Source organism: Zasmidium cellare, assembly GCF_010093935.1.
Source record: "Zasmidium cellare ATCC 36951 unplaced genomic scaffold M409scaffold_10, whole genome shotgun sequence".
Lineage (NCBI taxonomy): Eukaryota > Fungi > Ascomycota > Dothideomycetes > Mycosphaerellales > Mycosphaerellaceae > Zasmidium > Zasmidium cellare.
Window position 1 is genome coordinate 1 of NW_022986954.1, and position 19286 is coordinate 19286.

The 19286-nt window shown below is 52.7% G+C and overlaps 9 protein-coding genes across 9 annotated transcripts; 7 read left to right on the forward strand and 2 right to left on the reverse strand.

The window, feature by feature from the left end:
* Positions 1-1176: 1176 nt before the first annotated feature.
* Positions 1177-2103, forward strand: M409DRAFT_20326 (uncharacterized protein; the record flags this gene model as incomplete). Its single annotated transcript, XM_033805339.1, has 1 exon — positions 1177-2103. The coding sequence occupies one exon, from the start codon at positions 1177-1179 to the stop codon at positions 2101-2103; it is 927 nt and encodes a 308-aa protein (XP_033669985.1).
* Positions 2104-2592: 489 nt separating this feature from the next.
* M409DRAFT_64883 (uncharacterized protein) lies at positions 2593-4576 on the reverse strand (the record flags this gene model as incomplete). The annotated part of the gene is made up of 3 exons (XM_033816265.1): positions 2593-3485; positions 3533-4221; positions 4356-4576. The coding sequence occupies 3 exons, from the start codon at positions 4574-4576 to the stop codon at positions 2593-2595; spliced, it is 1803 nt and encodes a 600-aa protein (XP_033669986.1).
* Positions 4577-5100: 524 nt separating this feature from the next.
* M409DRAFT_64884 (uncharacterized protein) lies at positions 5101-5844 on the forward strand (the record flags this gene model as incomplete). The annotated part of the gene is made up of 1 exon (XM_033816266.1): positions 5101-5844. One exon carries the CDS (start codon positions 5101-5103, stop codon positions 5842-5844), a length of 744 nt encoding a protein of 247 aa, XP_033669987.1.
* A 500-nt stretch (positions 5845-6344) lies between these two features.
* M409DRAFT_20329 (uncharacterized protein) lies at positions 6345-7346 on the forward strand (the record flags this gene model as incomplete). Its single annotated transcript, XM_033805340.1, has 2 exons — positions 6345-6807; positions 6862-7346. The coding sequence occupies 2 exons, from the start codon at positions 6345-6347 to the stop codon at positions 7344-7346; spliced, it is 948 nt and encodes a 315-aa protein (XP_033669988.1).
* Positions 7347-7781: 435 nt separating this feature from the next.
* Positions 7782-9338, reverse strand: M409DRAFT_64885 (uncharacterized protein; the record flags this gene model as incomplete). The annotated part of the gene is made up of 1 exon (XM_033816267.1): positions 7782-9338. One exon carries the CDS (start codon positions 9336-9338, stop codon positions 7782-7784), a length of 1557 nt encoding a protein of 518 aa, XP_033669989.1.
* A 690-nt stretch (positions 9339-10028) lies between these two features.
* On the forward strand, positions 10029-12494 carry M409DRAFT_52396 (uncharacterized protein; the record flags this gene model as incomplete). Its single annotated transcript, XM_033812068.1, has 5 exons — positions 10029-10135; positions 10180-10248; positions 10583-11105; positions 11232-11393; positions 11550-12494. 5 exons carry the CDS (start codon positions 10029-10031, stop codon positions 12492-12494), a joined length of 1806 nt encoding a protein of 601 aa, XP_033669990.1.
* A 320-nt stretch (positions 12495-12814) lies between these two features.
* Positions 12815-15121, forward strand: M409DRAFT_64886 (glycoside hydrolase family 31 protein; the record flags this gene model as incomplete). Its single annotated transcript, XM_033816268.1, has 1 exon — positions 12815-15121. The coding sequence occupies one exon, from the start codon at positions 12815-12817 to the stop codon at positions 15119-15121; it is 2307 nt and encodes a 768-aa protein (XP_033669991.1).
* Positions 15122-15664: 543 nt separating this feature from the next.
* Positions 15665-16339, forward strand: M409DRAFT_64887 (uncharacterized protein; the record flags this gene model as incomplete). Its single annotated transcript, XM_033816269.1, has 2 exons — positions 15665-15671; positions 15729-16339. 2 exons carry the CDS (start codon positions 15665-15667, stop codon positions 16337-16339), a joined length of 618 nt encoding a protein of 205 aa, XP_033669992.1.
* Positions 16340-17050: 711 nt separating this feature from the next.
* On the forward strand, positions 17051-18832 carry M409DRAFT_20333 (uncharacterized protein; the record flags this gene model as incomplete). Its single annotated transcript, XM_033805341.1, has 2 exons — positions 17051-17843; positions 17895-18832. 2 exons carry the CDS (start codon positions 17051-17053, stop codon positions 18830-18832), a joined length of 1731 nt encoding a protein of 576 aa, XP_033669993.1.
* Between the last annotated feature and the right edge of the window lie 454 nt (positions 18833-19286).

Here is a 19286-nt window from a genome sequence, read left to right on the forward strand (position 1 = left end):
ACTTTATATAATTATAGAAGAGTAGATTAATATCGTAGGATAACTCGACGAAAGCATCGTAGATTTACGACTTACTAACGTTCTCGATTTTATACCTTATTATATTATTAATAAGTATAGGCTAATAGCTTAGCTACTTATTAATACTAGTATTAGTAGGTCCCCTTTTAAGCTTTTTAAACTCTTCTCTAACGGTCTATTTCTAATCTTTCGCTATAGGTTAGATACTTTTAGCTAATATAATAAGTTTACTTCGGACTATATATTTACTAAAGTAGTATTATTTAAACTTCTAGTAAATAGTAATATCGATACGCTTAGAGACTTTATTATACTTCTTCTTATTACTATCGTAGATAGCTTAAAGCGTTTAATATCTCTAGATAATATCCTTATTTATAGAGTCTAGTAGCTTAGTAGTAGTAAAGACTAAGTTATCGATACTTTCGGGATCGTAGTAGTTCTAGATATTATTATAGACTACGAGATCCTCGATAGAGTTAATCTAGTTAGTCTAGTTACCGCGAGTATTAAGTATTAGGAGATTATAATCTTTAATCGATATAATAAGCAATTCTTTCTTTTCTATATACTAGTTTTCGTCTTTCGACTATTAGGATCCCCTTTTATTCTTAAACCTCTATCTTAATAATATAGTAATACTATTACTTTTTCTCTAACCCCGCTTTTATAGAAACGCTAGATTATAATTATATAACTCGATAGCGGATACTAAATTTATAGAAGAAAATACTACTACGATAAGCCCTTATAGCTAGTAATACTATATAGTATAAAGAAGTGTCTCTAGGCTTATAACTAATACAAGATAGGGATAAAAGTAGGTACTAATAAAAGGCAGTAATATTGTTATTATTTTCTAAGTCCGCGGCCGGGTAGACCGGGCTTAACTATCTAGTGTCTTAGTAAGCGTACTCTGCACTCTCGACTGGTGTTCCCAAAGTGCCTTAGCCTACGACATATGTTCTTGAACAAAGTCCCAAAAGTTAACACCGAGCTATTCTCTTCAGTATATTAAGTTGAAAGCTTAGGTAAGAAATGAATACCCTTCCCCCCCTCACTTGCCTAACCCCAACAAGTCAACTCGATATACATACATCGACCAAAATCCTAAGTATCTACAATCTCCTTCGCTGCAATCTCTCTTCCACCACCATGGCACCCTCTCGCATCTCCCCCGCCCCGCAAGGCCTCACGCCCGAACAACTCTCAACCTGGCACTCGAAAGGCTACCTCCTCATCCCAAACGCCCTCACCCCCACCCAAGTCAACACCCTCCTCTCCGAATCCCAGCGCCTACTTCGCGACTTCCCCCTCTCCTCGCACCCCATGACGCGCTTCTCGACCGGCGAAAAAACCTCCCACGTCGGCGACGACTACTTCCTGACCTCCGGCGACAAAATCCGGTTCTTCTTCGAGGAAGACGCCTTCGACACCGAGGGGAACCTCACGAAACCCAAAGAGAAGGCGATCAACAAGATCGGGCATTATCTGCATCAGTTGAACCCGGCGTTTAGGGACGCTTCGATCAACGAGCAGAATGCGCGGATTGCGGGGGATTTGGGGTTTGAGGATCCGAGGGTGCTGCAGAGTATGGTCATTTGCAAACAGCCGGAGATTGGAGGGAGGGTGCCACCTCATCAAGACTCTGTCTTTCTCTACACGGATCCGCCGTCTGCTGTGGGGTTTTGGTATGCGCTGGAGGACTGTACGGTGGAGAATGGGTGTTTGTCTTTTGCGGCGGGGAGTCATAGACGCGCCCCGATTCGGGAACGTTTCATTCGAAGCAAAGATGGGAAAGGGACGACGTTTGATAAGAACGCTGGGAGTGCGTGGCCGGAGGGGTTGGAGCAGGAGAAGGAGATTGAGGATGAAGAGTATGAGTTGGGGGAAGTCAAAGCTGGGACACTGGTCCTAATTCATGGGAACTTGCTGCACAAGAGCGAGAAGAACACGAGTCTTAAGGGCAGGATGATCTATACGTTTCATATGATTGAGGGGAAGCATGAGTATGATGGGAGGAATTGGTTGCAGCCGCCTGCTGAGGGTTTCACGGCGCTGAATGAGGCTGTTGATGCTTGAACGGTCCTGACGAATGGAGACTCCAGAGGAATGCAGCCTGGGTGAACTGGGCATGCTGCATGGGCAAGCGACGTCGAAGAGCTCGACAGCCGCGGAGGGACCACCCTACCACCTGTGCACATCCCAGGCGAGACGCCGGGCGCCGACGTGTAGACGAAGTTGGCGACGACATGATGGTTGACGGATTAATGGGTTATGATTAATGACCACGGCCATAGCAGTCAGGATGGAACAAGGAACAGGTCTACGCCAGAATCGGATGTGAGAACATGCACTAAGGACCAACGGGACGAGCATGTGAAAACCTGAGCATTTGATTTGGGTCATGGATTCGTGCTTGTCATTGGCATTGAATGGTATAATACGTAGTAAGACAAGGCTTCATGCTCTTCACGAACTCATCTAACCCAGAATGTCCCATTTTTTATACGCCTTCGCTCAACGCTTGCACGACTTCCAAACTGTCTCATATCCAACCGTGTCGTGCATTCAAATCTCAATGTCAATGCCAAGATCCAGACCACCAATGACATCGTCCTCGAGGTTCTTCTTCTTGAGCGCCCCAATCGGTCCCTTGACTCCATTCAGAGGCGTGCTGGTCCCGCTCTTCTTCTTTGGAGTATCGACACCAGTCGCAGGTGTGCCCGCTCGGCTGGTGTCTGAGCCTTCGCCGAAGAGATCCTTCATGGCAGCCTTCTTCAAGGCCGTCTCCTTTTTCTCTGCTTTGACCACGGCGTTGGCTTCCGCTTCTGCCATTGCTTTCGCGGCTTTCGCAATCTCTTCTCTCTCCTTCTTGATTCGGTTGCGTTCGGCGATGAGAGCGTTGCGCACTTCCTGCTGGTTCTTGCTGCGGTTCTTGTGGTTGAGCTGCGCAAGACGGTCATGTTGCATGGTAGGCTTGGCCGGGCCGGACGAAATCTTGACGGCACCGTTGGCATTGGAAGCACTATTCTCCAAAGCTTGCAGTTCTGCATCACATCTCGCCACCTCTTCTTCATCGCCGTTGTCCTCGGCTTCGGCGCGACGTTTCTGAATATCACTGCGTTTCTGCTTGGCAATGTGGGCTGGGTTGTACTTCTGCTCCATGGCTCGTTGCTTGGCGAACTTCTCCTGCAGAGTCTGCTCGGTGAACTTCTGGTCGATGAGGGCGTTGATGGCATCAACCTTGGTGTAGAGAAACTTGCGAGACGGCTGGCGCATGTTGTCTTTGGTCAAGGTCTCCTGGAATCGCTGATATTCGGCGTCTGTGAACTTGCTGTCCGAGCAAGCAGAGAATGGCCAGGGCTTCTCAGCTTTACCATGAGCGACAATGGCATATTGGTCCGTGGTGAATTTCTTGCCAAGAGATGTCTCCAGCTGGTATGGCTTTCCTTCGGTGAAGCCTGAAGAGTGTCAGGTACAGTCCTGTTGTGTAGAAGTCTCGACTTACCTCTGATCTGCGTCATGCGATACTGGTTCTGGCCCGTCTCCCTATTCAGACCAATGCTCACACGCGCAAAGCAGCCCCTAATGGCATCCTCGAATCCTGGATAGAAGCAGACTTTGGAGAAGTTCGAACGACCGACTCTCGTGCGCTCGAAGTCCCTGAGCTCCGCAGGTGGATCATCCCGACGTCGGTCTGTTGTAGGTTCCGCCCACTCAACTTCGCTCTCACCATCAGCATCTCTGTCCGAGGCTGACGAGGGAGACCGCTCGTCTCTGCGATCACGGCCAGACTCCAATTCCCTCCGCTCAGCACCCTTCTGCTCTCGCGCCCGTCTGTAGTTGTCCAGTGCGCTAGCCTTCTCCGTCTTTGGTCGCGTACTCCGCCGAGTGCCATCGTCAAGCTCTGCAGCAGCGGCCTTGCGCTTGTGTTTGTTGGCGGCCGCTTGGCTGCGCTGGAGTTGTTTCCTCAGTTGGAGATCTTGTTGCCGACGGGACACCTCTTCAGCACGTTCTGCAAGGATACTCTCTCGCTCGATTTCGGGCAAGGACATGACGTGGGCGCGATCGGATGAGGACACGAATTTGCCTTCGAGCGGATACAGCGGAGCATCGTCTTCTTCGGCTGGGACATCCGCCTCACCCTCAGACTCGTCGATGCCATCAGCGTCGAGCGATGCGGCAGGCGATGGTGAGCTGTCGAGGTCGTCAGCAAGGACTCTCATAACGGCGGTGGTGTAGAAGTCTGGCAGTGGGAAGTCGACTGAAGTCGATGGACAAGGCAGATGTAGGTGGTGTGTGGCGCTGGCGCGAGTGACTGGATGACTTACGCTTCGCCGTCTTCCTCCTCGCTCTCCTGCTTGCGCTTTTTCCGACCCCGCGACTTGACTTTCTGCGCAACACCCCTCCGGGTTCCAGCGGGCTCTTCTACCTTCTCTACACTCTCTTTTGCCTCTTGGCTCGGTGATCGCTCGTCTGGAAATTCGGTCTGCTCCAGGCGATCGAGATCATCAATGCTTTCCTCGTCCTCAGACTCGCCGCCGTCAGCCATACCAAGCAGCTCTTGGTCGAGGTCATCAAGGTCGGCCATTTTGACGGAGGCCCTCTACCGGCGACTGAATTCGTGTATGTAGGTTTGATGGAATGGATGGAGAAGAGCGTCGCTGCAGTGATGCGCCCTGGACAAAGGAGGTCTGTCAGGGTGAAAGGCTTGGAGTTGATCTCGCTGGTCGAAGAAAGCTGGCGGTCTCCGATGGCCAAGTCGTTCGAGCCGGTAGTGAGGGTTGTATTGAATAGTCGGAGTCGTTGTTGATGATTAGAGGGTATTGTCCAGGCTTGGCCAGCGAGCAGACAATAGGGAATGACCAGGTAGTTGTGTGAAAGAAAGAGGACGAAAGCGACTGAGGTCGCCCCAACTCCTTCGACGCGCTGCTGGCCCATGCCCGTGTGGCTCGGCCCGCTGCTCGGCTGAACTCAAACATCTTCGACGTCAAGCAATGCATCCCATCCCATCAACTTTCACCGTAGTCTAATTTTCTGCTCAATTTCGATTCAACGAGTCCCTTCATCGACAGAATGGCCCGAATAGCACCATCTTTGCCATTGAAGGCAAGAAGCAGCCCACTAGCCTTCCAACTCAGAGCTCGAAACCTCCCACAACGAACATTTGCCTCGACAGGCATTCGACGAGATCAGGATGAGCGAGAACCAGAATCACTCAACTCTACACGCCCGGCCCGAGAGAATCCTTTAAGCAGAGCACAAAAACAATTTCTCGACTCAGCGTTGCGGGTGAATCATGCTGGCGAGCTTGCGGCGACGTTGATCTACACGGCCCAGACGCCTCCCATAACCAAAGCCTATCCTCACCTCAGACCACTGATGAAGCACATGTACGATCAGGAGGCGGGCCATTTCACAAGATTCAACGAGTTGCTGGCGAAGCACCGCATACGACCGACAGCCATGTACCCCGTATGGCATGCTGCAGCAACGTTTCTTGGGTGGAGTACAGGGGCATTGGGACGAGAGGCAGCGATGGCATGTACAGAAGCGGTTGAGACAGAGATCGGAGAGCATTACAACAACCAGGTACGGGAGCTGCTGTCTTGGTTCAAGGACATGGAGGAAAGGGGGGAGGAGCCTGGCGAGGAACTGAGGGCGTTGGTTACAGATATCAGGAGGATACGCGACGAGGAATTGGAGCATCTGGACCATGCCGTGGAGAATGATGCGAAGGAGGCCAATCCGTACGAGCTTTTGACTGGTGTCATCCGGGCTGGTTGTCGAGGTGCGATCTGGGTCAGCGAGCGGGTGTGAAAGCTGGAGCATATGTACATGAATGCGATATGCTTCGAACACATCTCTGCTCTTTTCTCACTTCACACTGACCGTAAACACATGCTCAAATCGCTCCAACAGCGCATCCCACGATTATGTTCGATCAACGTTACCGTCGCTTCCTTAAGCAACGCGGCGCGCTCTCCACAGCAGGGTGGGTGACGGCCGCGCAGGAGTCGTGAATGATCAATAGCAAGCTTCAATAGGAAGCTTATTGCTATTCTTCCTATTGTGCCAGCCACCGCCATTTCTCTTGCCAACATCCACCTTCTTCTCGCTCTCTCTTCCTCTTCATCCTTCCGACAAACATTCTTGTACAACTACTTTCTACACGCCTGTACCAACACATTCAACACACGCTTGTACCAACACACTCTTACACGCACGCTTGTACCAACCCATCACACACGCTTGAAAGAAACACGCGCAGGTCGCACTTTCCGTTCAACATCAACAGCAACACGCCTTCTTCATTCAGCATGCCTCGCCGTGGAAGCAACCGCCGCAATGGCTCTTCTTCTTCTTCATCGCCAAACGCCAATCAATCAGCAGCCCAGTCTGTCGCCGCAGCTCTCAAAAAGTCAGCACCACCACCCCCAGGCCTCTTCGACCCCCCATCACTCGACGCCAAGGGCAAACCATCAATGGCCATTGCCGACTTCGAGGGATTCGGCTGGTCTCCAGAGAAGATCAAAGCCGTTCTCGAGCAGCCAGAGCTTCGCACCGATTCGCTCGCCCAGATCCCACAAGACGTCACGTTCGAGGAGCGTATCAAGCACAAAAAGGCACAGTATCGCCACTTCAAGAACACCGGTCTGAAGCCAGTGCCTGAGGGCTACGCTACCGACGACGAGAACGACGACGGAAAGGGCAAGACGAAGACCAAGGGCGTCAAGCGCAAGAAGCAACGCGATGAGAACATCTTCATCACAGGCTCCGACAGTAAGTACAATCGTTATTTTCATTCTACCACGCTCATGCTGACTCTCTTCCTAGACTGGGTGCTGTTCGATCCTCTAAAGGGCTACGGCGAAGACAAGAAGAACGAGGCCACCCCAAAAATCTTCACCAGATACGAGAGATTCAAGCCCGGCAACCGCAAGATCCTCTGCTGGAACCTCGTCTCCGCCGCCGTCACGCTGAAGACGACTCCCGCCGAATTCGAAGGCTACGACGTCGAGTACCTCCGCACCGGCCCCAAGCTCACCAAGGCGAAGACTCCGCGCGCGCAGCCCACGCGTAAGACGCGTGAGGGCAAGGGCAAGGAGGGCGAGGCGGCCAAGGAGCCGGAGATGAAGAAGGAGAAGGAGAAGACGCCTCCGCCGACCAGGCGGTCTCCGCGCAGCAAGAAGCGCAGCCGCGACGCAGAGGAGGCTGAGGCCGCTGAGGCGGAGGCGGCTCCCGCGCCCAAGAGGCGCAAGGCCATCCCCAAGTCGAAGAAGCAGGCAACACGGCCAGTGGCCGCATCATCACCATGGTAGATAGATGAGCAATGGGGGTAGCCTGCCGGCCTGTGACATGTGTATTGAGTTCTCACCCTTTCGTTCAAGTAGCCTCACGTCGTCCCGCCCCCCTTGCCGTCCTTTTCCCCACAAGGTATGGGGTGAAGTCCTTCTTTTACGCTGCCATCCCCAGGAAATCGATATCTACAAACTGGACGCTATCCCCTCGTATGGTATGGTAGGCTATCGAGTCTCGGGGATAGCAGGGCATTCCATAGAAAAAGCTCACCATAGTAGATCTGTGCTCGCCTTCTCCACGCCGTGACCCAAGCGCTCTTACCTACCCCTGGAAGTGACTTGACTCTCATACGCTTCTATCCCCCGGAAATCGATCCACAGAGACTGTACGTTGACATACACGGTGCCATGGTAGGCTAGAAAGGAATGGGGATAGACAATAATAGAATATCTATCTTAGGCAACATGATCCTTCTCCTCCTCCTTCGGAATCCTCACCCAGATAGCTGTGATGACAGCTCCAACTACACTCGCCGCCAGAGCCAACCACCACGCAGCTCTCAGGCCCTGCAATCCAACCTCGCCCTCGGCATTACTATCCACCTCAGCCGCGATACTATCCGCCAGACTTGTCATAATTGCACTGCTCAGGTTCTGGATCGTGACGAGCAGACTCCCTGCTGATCCTTGGTAGCTTCTCGCGACGTTGGAGGTGATATAGATGCTTGCCGCTGCGAAACTGAGGTCGGGGCCGAAGGTTGCGAGGCCAATGCCTGTCATTGAGAGAGCAAAGTAGGATGTGGAAGGCTTCTGAGGCAGGAAGAACGCTGGCCCCAAAGCGAAAGCGACTTGGGATGCTAGGAAGATGTAATGGCCAGGAACACGGTGCATCAATCTCGACACGATCCACGTCGCTAGTACGCCGCAGATGGCGTTGGGGAGGAGGTACAACGCCACGATAATGGGTGACTTGTGCTGCTGGTTGAGCCAGAACTGCACGGCATAGAACTGGAAAGCGCCTACGAAACTTCCGAATCCCAGGAAGTATGCGAGCATCAAAGCACCAAAGCCGGGTGTCTTCCAGAGGCGGGCGGGGATGAGTGGTCGGGGTACGCGAGTCTCGATCCAGAAGAAGAGGACCATGACGAGGACGCCTACGATTATGAGGGCGTAGGTGTACGGAGACCAGTGAGCGACTGTGCCTTGCGTTAGGCCGAAGAGGAGGCAGATGCAGCCTACTACAGCGGCGATGGCTCCTTTCCAGTCGAACGATCGCATGCTGGGTGCGTCGGCACCAGCCATATCGGCGACGGGGCGGAGAGATGGGATCGTGAAGAAGGCTGCAGTCGCACACAGGGCACAGATGATTGCGTTGGAGCCGAAGATCCATTCCAGGCTATGCGAGAATGCACCTCCCTGAAGGGCGCCGAGCCAGAAGCCGAAGGGGGATGCCGCTGCCATGGCAGAGAAGACTCGGGTCTTGCGTTGACCCGGGTTGTAGACTCGTCCGAGGATGGACATGCTGCCAGAGACGAGAATGCCGACTGCAAGGCCTTGCATGGCGCGCATGATGAAGAAGAGGATGGCGATTGATTGCGTCAGTGAGAAGACCCCGATGACATTCCAGACGGTGAGCCATACGAATGCGCCCACGACGAGGATCTTTGGCGGTAGGAGGTCGGTTAGGGAGCCCGAGAGGATGACGCTCAGGCCCAGAGCCGTGAGGAAGGCGCCGACAAGCCATGGCAGTTCAGCCTGTTGCAGTCCTAATGCAGTCTTGAAGGCCTGTTGGTTTACGGTAATGTTGCCAAGGAAGAACGCGAACAGGAGCTGTCCAGCAGAACACACCATCACGAAGATGATTTCCGCGGTGAGGTTGCGTAGCTCTGGAGGAACACCTTGCGCTTTGCGAGGGCCACTGGGCGTGCCTTCTTCTTCCAAGCGGCTTGGTTGATGGGACGGACGTCTGCCATCAGTGGGAGCCGGGGTAAGACGTCTGTTCCTATGGCTCATCGAAGGTCGCAGCTCGTACATCCCATCGTCTGCCGTGCTTGTGTTGGTGATCGCTCGAGCCAAGTTCTCGAAAGCATCTCCCATGTGACCACTTGCAGACGTAGTCCTGTTCAATTGCAGGTCGCGGACTTCATCGTCGGATTCGCCACTCCTTGAGGGTACGCGAGATGCTGCAGGCTTGCCAAAGAGCGGGTCGGGGGTGGCCATGCCAGAGGCCAGAGTGTTGAAGTCCGTTGAAATGGTCGATGTCTGGGATGGCCTGCGTGACAATGGGCGTCCACGCATGTAATCGATACCTATAGAGCCGATATCCATAGAATGGCCACGAGCACCTTGTGCCATTTCATGTTCTTCAGGAGGCTGTAGCATAGTGCTAGTTCTGGAGTTTGACCCCATGTTGGGCAACATCGTAGTGCTTTCTGTGATTGATAGGTTCAAGTTTCCCGTCTTTCAACCGCAGTCAAGATGCTACAGTCTATCGCTCAGTAGGGGCTTGAACGGCATTCCTAGATTCTTATATATGTGTTGGGAATAAGAGCAATTGCTAAAGCAGAATGACGCTGTGTAGCAGATGTGTAATAGGAAGGACAGGAAGAGATCGACGTGGCAGTACTTTCAGCAAGTAGACTTATCTTTATACCGCTGGTCTGGAAATTTCTGATATCAGCGCTGAGCTCAACCAGTGCCATGATGAGCCTGTCGACCAGTGGCGAGCCGGCTTGGGGGGAGGTGGGTGGCTCTGGTGGAGAATCGCAGACATTCTGCCGGCCAGTCTCTGCAGCTCTGGTGCATCGTTGGTGAGTCCGCCTTTGTAATGTGCTTTGGAGCCGATCCTGTGAAGTTGTCGGGTCGGAAAGGACGAAAGAGGACTTGCCGCCATCTCGCGCACGGGCCCAGTGGACCCTGATAGGTGAGTTCACTTCTTCGTCTCCTTTCTTCCAACAACAACCACATCGAAAAATCTCGAGAAATTGTATGGTGTTGGTGAAGAAGTCCTCTAACGACCTGTCCCACATGATGGAGAACTGCTACTGCCCGGTAGGATGCCGACTGTGCCTTGCTTGACATTGAGGCAAAGCTCAGCCACGGTCCTATCCCATCAAGCTTCGCCCTCCTCGACAGCGTGCATGTGCATGTGGACCTCTGGTCTCCATTCGAATTGTTTGGTCTTCTTTCACTTCTGATTCAACGAGTAGACATGAGGCTCATTAATATACACACATTAGAGCTGCACGAGTTCGCAGATCCAACCCATACGCGATCCTATCCCATCGATGGACGGACGATGAACTTGCATTCAAAGATTACCACAAGCTCCACGAGCTCAACACAGCAGGCGCCGAAAAAGTGAAGAACTTCTGCGCCTTTCTGCGTGAGACCAATCATGCTCCTCCTGACGGGACAGAAAACGAGGAAACACGAGTGCCCGGTGGTGAACCTCGGAATGACGGCCTTTTCAGCCCACGGAACATTGACGGCTGGATGGATGACATCGGATCCGTGAGTTCGCTGGATGTAGAGGAGTCACGACTCGAATACGAATACCGTGAAGCATTGAGGTCGTGTGTGATTCGCGAAGACCTTCAGAGTTTCTCGCAGCCTGTCCATGCCACTGAGCCATCGAACGGCAGTAGCCTTCCAGGAAGCTCCTCAGCTCCAGCAGACGCAGATAGCTGGAGTCACGGCATGAGCAACACCCCAGCTGCTGGGTTCACCTCAGCCATGCCACTAGGCCAAAGCGTCAACAATGGATCTGTCATCGAATGGGTCTGGATCGACACGTGTTGCATTGACAAAAGCAGTAGCAGCGAGCTCAGCGAGGCGATCAACTCTATGTGGGCTTGGTACCGCAGTGCCGAATTTTGCGTAGCATATCTGAGTGACGTTCAACAGTTCTCGGAGCCATGTTCATCCTATGGTGAGGTTCAAGAATCAAGCCCGAAAGCGTCCAAGCAACGCAATGACAATGCCGAGGAATCGTCCAATGGTCCGGATTCTGAGATCGATGATTTCAATACTGAAGTGCATCACTCAGAGTGGTTCACTCGAGGTTGGGTAAGTGACCTACCCTTTCAATATCCATCAATCGCTGGCAGTCCACAGCAATGCAAAGGGCTCGCTTTGAGGTAGGACATCTTCTTGACCAGAAACATGATCGAACACGTATGCAATCTCACGTGAGCCTAGAAGTGCTGGCTAATCGAGTTGCAGGCCTTACAAGAGCTGCTCGCACCGGACGAAGTCATTTTCTGTAATCAATACTGGCATTCTATTGGCCGCAAGAAAGACATCGAATTCTGCAAGATCGTTGAAGCCGCGTTCGGGATTCCCATGCGACATTTAATGGAGCCTTCGACGACAGATCATGCGAGCGTGGCGCAGCGAATGAGTTGGGCGTCCCGACGGGTGACAACTAGACATGAAGACATTGCGTATTGTCTTTTGGGTCTGTTCGATGTCCACATGCCTCTGATTTACGGAGAAGGCCAAAAAGCATTTCTGCGGCTGCAGGAGGAGATCATCAAACAATCCGACGACGAGTCTATTCTAGCGTGGACTCGTCGTTCTGAGTACGAACTTATTCATAGGATGCACGGCAGTAACCTGGAGCCTCTGTTAGCTACACATCCTCGAGACTTCCTAAACTCGCAAGCTATCTATCGAATCGACATGAAGACTCGCCAGCCATACACAATCACGAACAAGGGACTCCAGTTCGTGGCTGACGCAACTTATATTGAATACTGCGGTATTTACATCGTCCAACTCAACTGTGCTGAGGGTTACCTAGCTACGGCTTCTGATATTGAAGCCTTTACGGAGCGTTGCAGGCTCGAGTCTGCCGGCCGACATACCACGCCATGCTTGATCGCGTTGAAGGAAGTTCGAAAAGGCGTGTTCGCTCGAGTTGATTGCAACAGTATGGATTTGGTCAGTTTGGAGCACAGCCCTGGGGTCATCTCGGCTCTCCGTAGGAAGGGTTGTCACTCTGTCAACAACAAGCACTTCCTGTTAGAAACTCGAGAGGCTGAAAGTGGATGGATACGGACTCAAGATAGCAGGCTGGTCGCAGGAGGCAAGGTGCAATACTTTGTCGGCCAGCCACCATCGCAGTTGTCTCGGTGGCTCTTTGGCGACGAAGAGGAGAGAACTTGACCTTATACCGACTCTCTTGCCATCGTCGAGTAAAACCCTCCTGGAAAACATTGACCCGAATGTGTCTTGGCAACCGGATCTGACTTCAGACGATCACGTCAACTGCAGGGATGCTGACATCAAGCTGCAGCTCCACCACCTTTTCTCCACGCATTTCTCTTCCTGTTCCTGAAAGGCCTTGAAGCGAAGTTAAGCCTTCTCGGCTATGGCAGGCGATTGCTCACTAGTACATTGAAGCAGACGAGAGCCCGAAGACTCAAAATGGAGCAATTCCCACTGCTGAGACTGCAGCAGGCTTACCACTATCCTCGCTGTTCAAGATGCGAGTACCACGGACTATTGTTGCGTTGAGCAGCCTGGCATGGGCTACGTCGACGCAGACTGTCCTTGCTTCGTCTTCTGACGGTCAATGGAGTCTAGGTGAAGGGTTCTCATTACACAGAAAAGCCGAGCAACTGGAGATTTCAAGAGGAAACTCGAGCATCTGGAGTACCGTGCCGGGTAAGCCTTTCTTGAGTGCGAGTGCTGGGAACGACTCTGTTGTTGGGTCAAGCGGGGCTTTCAAGATCACAGAAGTCGACCAGGATACCTGCAAGGACCAGAGCATCACGAGCATCGACCAAATCGAATGGGATGGGACAGCCACTGGCGAAGCTACGCGGATCTCTGGTGAACTCCTACAGTGCGGCAATGCATCCGCTCAGTACAGTCTTACATTCTGGGTGCCGAGTGATCTATCTGATCGTATTGCATTCTATGTGGACATCCCTTCTTCGAAAACTGCGAGTGGGCCACTGAAGAAGCTATACTTCCGCTTCTCTTCGTCCGCGAGCGAAGACTTCTATGGACTTGGAGGTCAGGGGTCCTTTGCCTCTCTCAAGAACCAAAGTATTCCCGTCTTCTCACGAGAGCAGGGTGAAGGGAGAGGAGACGAGCCCATCACTTCAGTCAGGAATGCCAACGGTTCCTTCTCTGGCGGCGACCAATACACGACATACACTGGGATTCCCTCGTACATCTCGACTGACAGCAAGGTCGTTTACTTGTCGGAGAAAAGCACTGGATATGCAAACTTTGACTTCACCCAACCTGAGGAAGTCACGATTCGGTACGATTCACTGAGCGTAGACGGTGCTTTCACTCGTACGGATACTTTGTTCGATGCCATCGAAGCACTCACGGCATATACTGGTCGCATGCCCGCTTTGCCAGAATGGGTCGACAACGGAGCAATCTTGGGCATCCAAGGCGGTCAAGATAAAGTCAATGGAATTGTGGAGCAAGGACTTAGTGACGACATCAATTGCCCCATCGCTGGAGTCTGGCTGCAAGATTGGTGTGGCACTCATCCTCAGGCTGGACCGTACATGAACATCTCTCGTCTTTGGTGGAACTGGGAGAACGATGAGGTCCTCTACCCAACCTGGAACGATTTTGTCCAGAGCTTGAGAGATCAGCACAATGTGCGGACACTATCCTACGTCAATGTCTTCCTCGCCAATGTTTCGACCAAATCTACGGGATATCGGCGAAGTCTGTATGATGAGGCGAGTGCAGCACATTACTTCGTTCAAAATACGACTGTCAATGACACTGCCGTCGTTTCCAGTGGCCCTGGCATCGAAGCTGGGATCATCGATCTCACCAACCCTGGCCTTCGTTCTTGGTTCGAAGACGTCCTTCGAGACCAGGTCTGGGATGCCAACATCTCTGGCTTCATGTCTGACTTTGGAGAGTACACGCCTGTGACTGCCGATACCAAGTTGTATGATACGGTCAGCGACGCCTTCTTCTACCATAACGCCTACCCTTCGCAATGGGTGGAGTTCCAACGCGGAGTCGTCGAAGGTCTCAACCTCACGAGCGAGGCCTTGCTTTTCCATCGATCCGCAGCAATGTCTTCGAACAGGAACATGAACCTTTTCTGGGTCGGCGATCAGAACGTCGACTGGGCTTTGAACGATGGTATCAAATCCGTCGTCACAATCATGGTCCACATGGGCTTTTCAGGTTACGCACAGCAGCACTCCGATGTTGGCGGGTACACTACGATCCTGACCTACAACAACTTGAACATCACTCGATCTTCAGAGTTGCTTGGCCGCTGGGGCGAGCTGGCAGCAGTCTCATCTTCAGTCTTCCGCAGCCACGAAGGCAACATCCCACAAGTAAACGCCCAGTTCTACAGCAACAGCACGACGTATAGCTATTACGCCTACAACGCCCGCCTCTTCGTCTCCCTCGCCAAATACCGTCGCCACATCCTCCAAACCGAAAGCGAACCCAAAGGCTGGCCGCTCCTCCGCCCACCGGTCCTATACCATCCCAACGATCTTCGAGCAAGGAACATCAGCTACCAGAGCTTCTACCTTGGCGAGCACCTTTACGTTGCTCCGGTGCTGGACCCACAGACTTTTGAGGTTGATGTGTACTTCCCGGGCGAGGCCAACAGGACGTACGAGTCTGTGTGGACGGGCGCGGTCTACAAGGGAGGTGAGGATGCTACTGTGCCTGCGCCGTATGGTAAGCCGCCGGTGTTTTTGGTCAACGGAGTAAGAACGCCGGAGCTTGAGCCGTTCTTGGAGTTTGTGAAGAAGGAGAATGGGACGAAGTTGTCGGTGGATTAGATGGTGCTTATCGACCATTAGGCGCGAAAGCGAAAGAACATAAGAAGATTATTCGTGCACGCTTTCATGTCCACAAAAGTTCTGAGGCTTCCTTTGTGTTGAAGTACTCACATGAAACACTTTCCAAGGGAATAATGCCATCGCCGGCTGCAGCTTCCCAACAAGGCAGTAGTAGAGCTGTTAATGTACTCGTTAGCCTTCTAAGTGCCGCCAAGAAACCTGATAGCCCCTGCCCAGATCGGAGACATGTACGCCCTACGAGATGACCCTGGCGTGGAGGTGTGGTCGAGCCTCTTCAATGCCGGAAAAGACTTTGAAGCTTCCAAGCTCCCCACCTTGAGCTCATGTTGACATTTTTACTAGTCAACAGCTGTTGTGATGTTCTTAGCACGCCGACTATCCGCTGCAGTCTTCAGACGCCTGAGACCTACGACAAGGGCGACTGCCGTCTGTACAAGTCAGCCTCGAAACTCACCAGGACTGAACATAAACTCCCCCGTTAACCATCACATCTCACGTCGGTTCCAATCGACTTCAAGTAACATGGCTCGTAAGCCTCCGGTCACCTACCAGATTTTACGATCCAGATGTCACTAACCTTCACCAGATACCACCTTCCCCTCCGACATCCCTCGTCCAGAAGACGACGGAGCATGCGACCATCTCACCGGCCTCCAATTCCCCTCTGTCTCCCTCCCCTCCACAGCCGGCAACTCAGTCGACCCATCAAAACTCTCCAGCCTCACAATCCTCTTCTGCTACCCCCGCACAGGCGCCCCCAACGAAACCATTACAGACGAATGGAACTCCATCCCAGGCGCCCGAGGCTGCACGCCGCAAGCCTGCAGTTTCCGCGACGCGGCCGACGAATTCCTCACTTATGGCGTCTCGCACATCTTCGGCGCGAGCACGCAGGACACGCCTTACCAGCAAGAAGTCCGCGAGCGCGTCCATCTCCCTTACCAGCTGTTGAGCGATGAGAAGTTGGAGATGCAGGAGGCGCTGAATTTGCCGACCTTTGATTGGCAGGGGAAGAAGCTCATCAAGCGATTGACGTTGGCGATTGAGGATGGGGTGATTGTGAGGGTGTGGTATCCTGTTTTTCCGCCGAACGAGAGTGCGAGTGAGGTTTTGAAGTGGTTGAGGACGAAGCCGGAGAGGAGGAATCTTTCGACGAGGGAGGAGAATGAGACAATGAGGAATTTGCAGCATCGTTGAATTTGCATCATCCTCGAGAACTGCAAATTGTTGTCAGTTGAGAGAAGGCTCATATTGGTACGGTTGTGATAATGATTGCATGGCCACAGAGAAGGAGAAAAGCTTCAGGCTGAGCACAACCTGGCTCTACCGCGAACGCCTTGTCATGCCAGGATCACCCCCGCAAACTCGCTGCTGTTCACATGCAAATCAATATATTTGAAGTCAAGGAAGGACACGATAATGCCAGAGCTGAGATATTCGGCCCCAAAATTGCCCAGAAAAGATCCGCGGGCACAGCCTCCATGATCTTCAGCGACCCAGCCTCTCCGATTCGAGCCGCCGACAATCCGCCTAAAACTCTCTGCTTGCGAGCTTCCTTCAGGATTCCAGTAATGCAGGCCTAACCAGATCCAATAGTTGCCTGGACGCGTGCTGATGAGAACAGCATTACACTGCATGGTCGGCACGGAGTGGTATGAACGTCATGCCACAGAAGATTGCATTCTTATCGTGAGTACAAACGCGAGCTGAATCGCGAGAACAATACCCCTGGTCAACTAGTTCGCGTCGATGCAAGCGCACCGCCTACGGAAGGATTTGGATCCCGGAAGCTATTGACGACGATAACAAAAGCTGAATGCCTACTGAGGCGCGCCAGATCCCAAACCTCAGGTTTTCGTGGTCTTCACGGCCGGTGAAGGACATCTTCCCAATCCCACGACCGCAGCCATGAGGGTCGTATCCAGCGGAGACCGCCAAAGCGGCGTGAAGGCTGTTCTCGAACACATCGCCATGCCACTTCTCTGCCTAACGGCGACAGCACTGTTCACGGGATTGTTTTTCACAGCATATACCGGACCTTCGAGGTATTATGATTACAGTACAACTTCCGGCTACCTTTCCACGACCGCAGGCAGCGGAACACCAGCGACCGGGCAGTTCTTCTGTGATGCCGGCGGCGATGTTATATATCCGTGGGAGAGTTCTCGCAATCAATACTGGAATCCAGATCTCTGGCTCACCATCACGCTCGCGAGCGGCGAACTGACTTTCACGCAAGCCAAGGCTATCGATATCATCTGGGATCTCGTGGTCGGACGCGGTGGCCAGATGTTGTTATGTGTCCTTGCATACCCTCCTATGCGGAAGTCTCTTCTTACAGCACTGGAGAGACACTCGATGCATATGCCAGTTGTGGCGAGCCTTGCATTTGAACACTTTTCCGTCGTCTCGTGGTGGGCAACTACACGAGAGCTTTTCAGAGGCTGGAGCTGGAGGCTGTTTGGCTATCTATGGATGATCATCTATCTCTTGATCTTCGGAACTATCGTCTCCGCCATGACTGGTTATCAGGCGAACATGCGGCCGTACTACAGCGAGCAGAACTCCGGAAACCTGATGGCTTACTCAAATGTCCAAGGGATGCAAGGTGTCAAGGTCAAGGATGGTCAGAGGGTTGGACTGCAACCAGACGTGCTGGCTCTTAGTATAGAGTCAGATCCAACCTGGCCGTTGTATCAATGTAAGTCTCGGGAATCAATGGGTTGACCATATCATGCTGACATGGTCCCAGATTACCTTGTAGCATCCCGCTATTGCATTGACTATGGCAGCGGATCTGTTATACGATCCAACAAGACTAGCGGAGTCCTCACTGCTGCAAACACCACCTACTCGAGCGTTCGATATAACAGCGACGGCTCTCCTATTGATAGGCCTCAAGACAAGTCTTCGTTTTCCATTGATTGGACGAAGAACAAAAATGCATCCAACCAGTACGCGAGCTCGTACTCGAGCCAGTACGTCGGTTACGCCGGGTCCTCCTCGTCTTCAGACTACTACAGTCTGCCTGCCATTGTCATCAACTGCACTTCGAGCAACATCACCCTTTCGAATCACACCTATGAGCTCAAGGAGCCCGTGCTGAGTTTCGAAAGTAGCTCCTTGCAGGCTTACTATCGAGATGACGGCGGCAAGCTCCTGAACAGGACCTGGCTGGAGCAGAACAGTCAATGCCAGGTTCTGCAGACCTATCAATGGGGCTTCTCGTCACTGCTGCTCTTCACTTTCTGCATCTTGACGATGCTCTTCTTCATCGCGCTCCTGGCACTGCAAATCGACGTCTGGCGAAACAGCCAGACGAACCGCATGAAGCAGAAGTTCTCGCTCTATCGAGATATCCTGGACTTCGCCCACCAGCTAAGAACCGAGATTGGCTCGAAAGTGGAAGATATGCCGCCGAAAGACCTCGACCAAAGCGTTTCCGCTCAGGCTGATTTCGTCTCTGTCGCGGCTTACGAGTATCCGCAATCGAGAGCTCAGGAAAGACGCAGTCGAAAGAAACCGAAGCAGCCTTTCAACTTTCGGACCGACAGTATGCCACGGCTACGGAAGATGGGGTCGGAGCTGAAGGCTGGGCACACTTATAGTATGGGCGAGATGAAGCGGTCGTTGGGGATGACTTATGGACCTGTGCGAAAGCAGACCGCGGACTCCTTGGACTTTGTGTGAGAGTTTGAGGATTGAAGCCAACAACGATACTCCATCATCCGCGTGAGGAAGCCACGACTGTCTTTGCTGCTGAATGTCACGACTTCCATGGTCTTTCTGGTTGGCACAGGCTGCGCAAGCAAAGACGTGCGCACTCCATTGGAAATTATGATGCTCCGCCCGCGGATAAAGCCTCTGCATACGCGACCCTCACTGCGGCTGTTGTTTGCCGTGCCTGTCCCGCGCCCCCAAAGATCGACAGGAACATTCACCCAAAGGCGTCACGAAGCTCCACCTTCCCCGCCTGTCCCTCGACTGCACGAGGCACACACAAGTTGGCATCACGGTCAACTCTTCGGTCAAGACGGCCCCGAGAAGCTGCAGCAGTCGTTGACGATGTGACGCTGCAAGCACGTTGCACCACAACCGGCCAAGTGGGCGGCATCATCGTGCGGAGAACGATCAACACTAGATG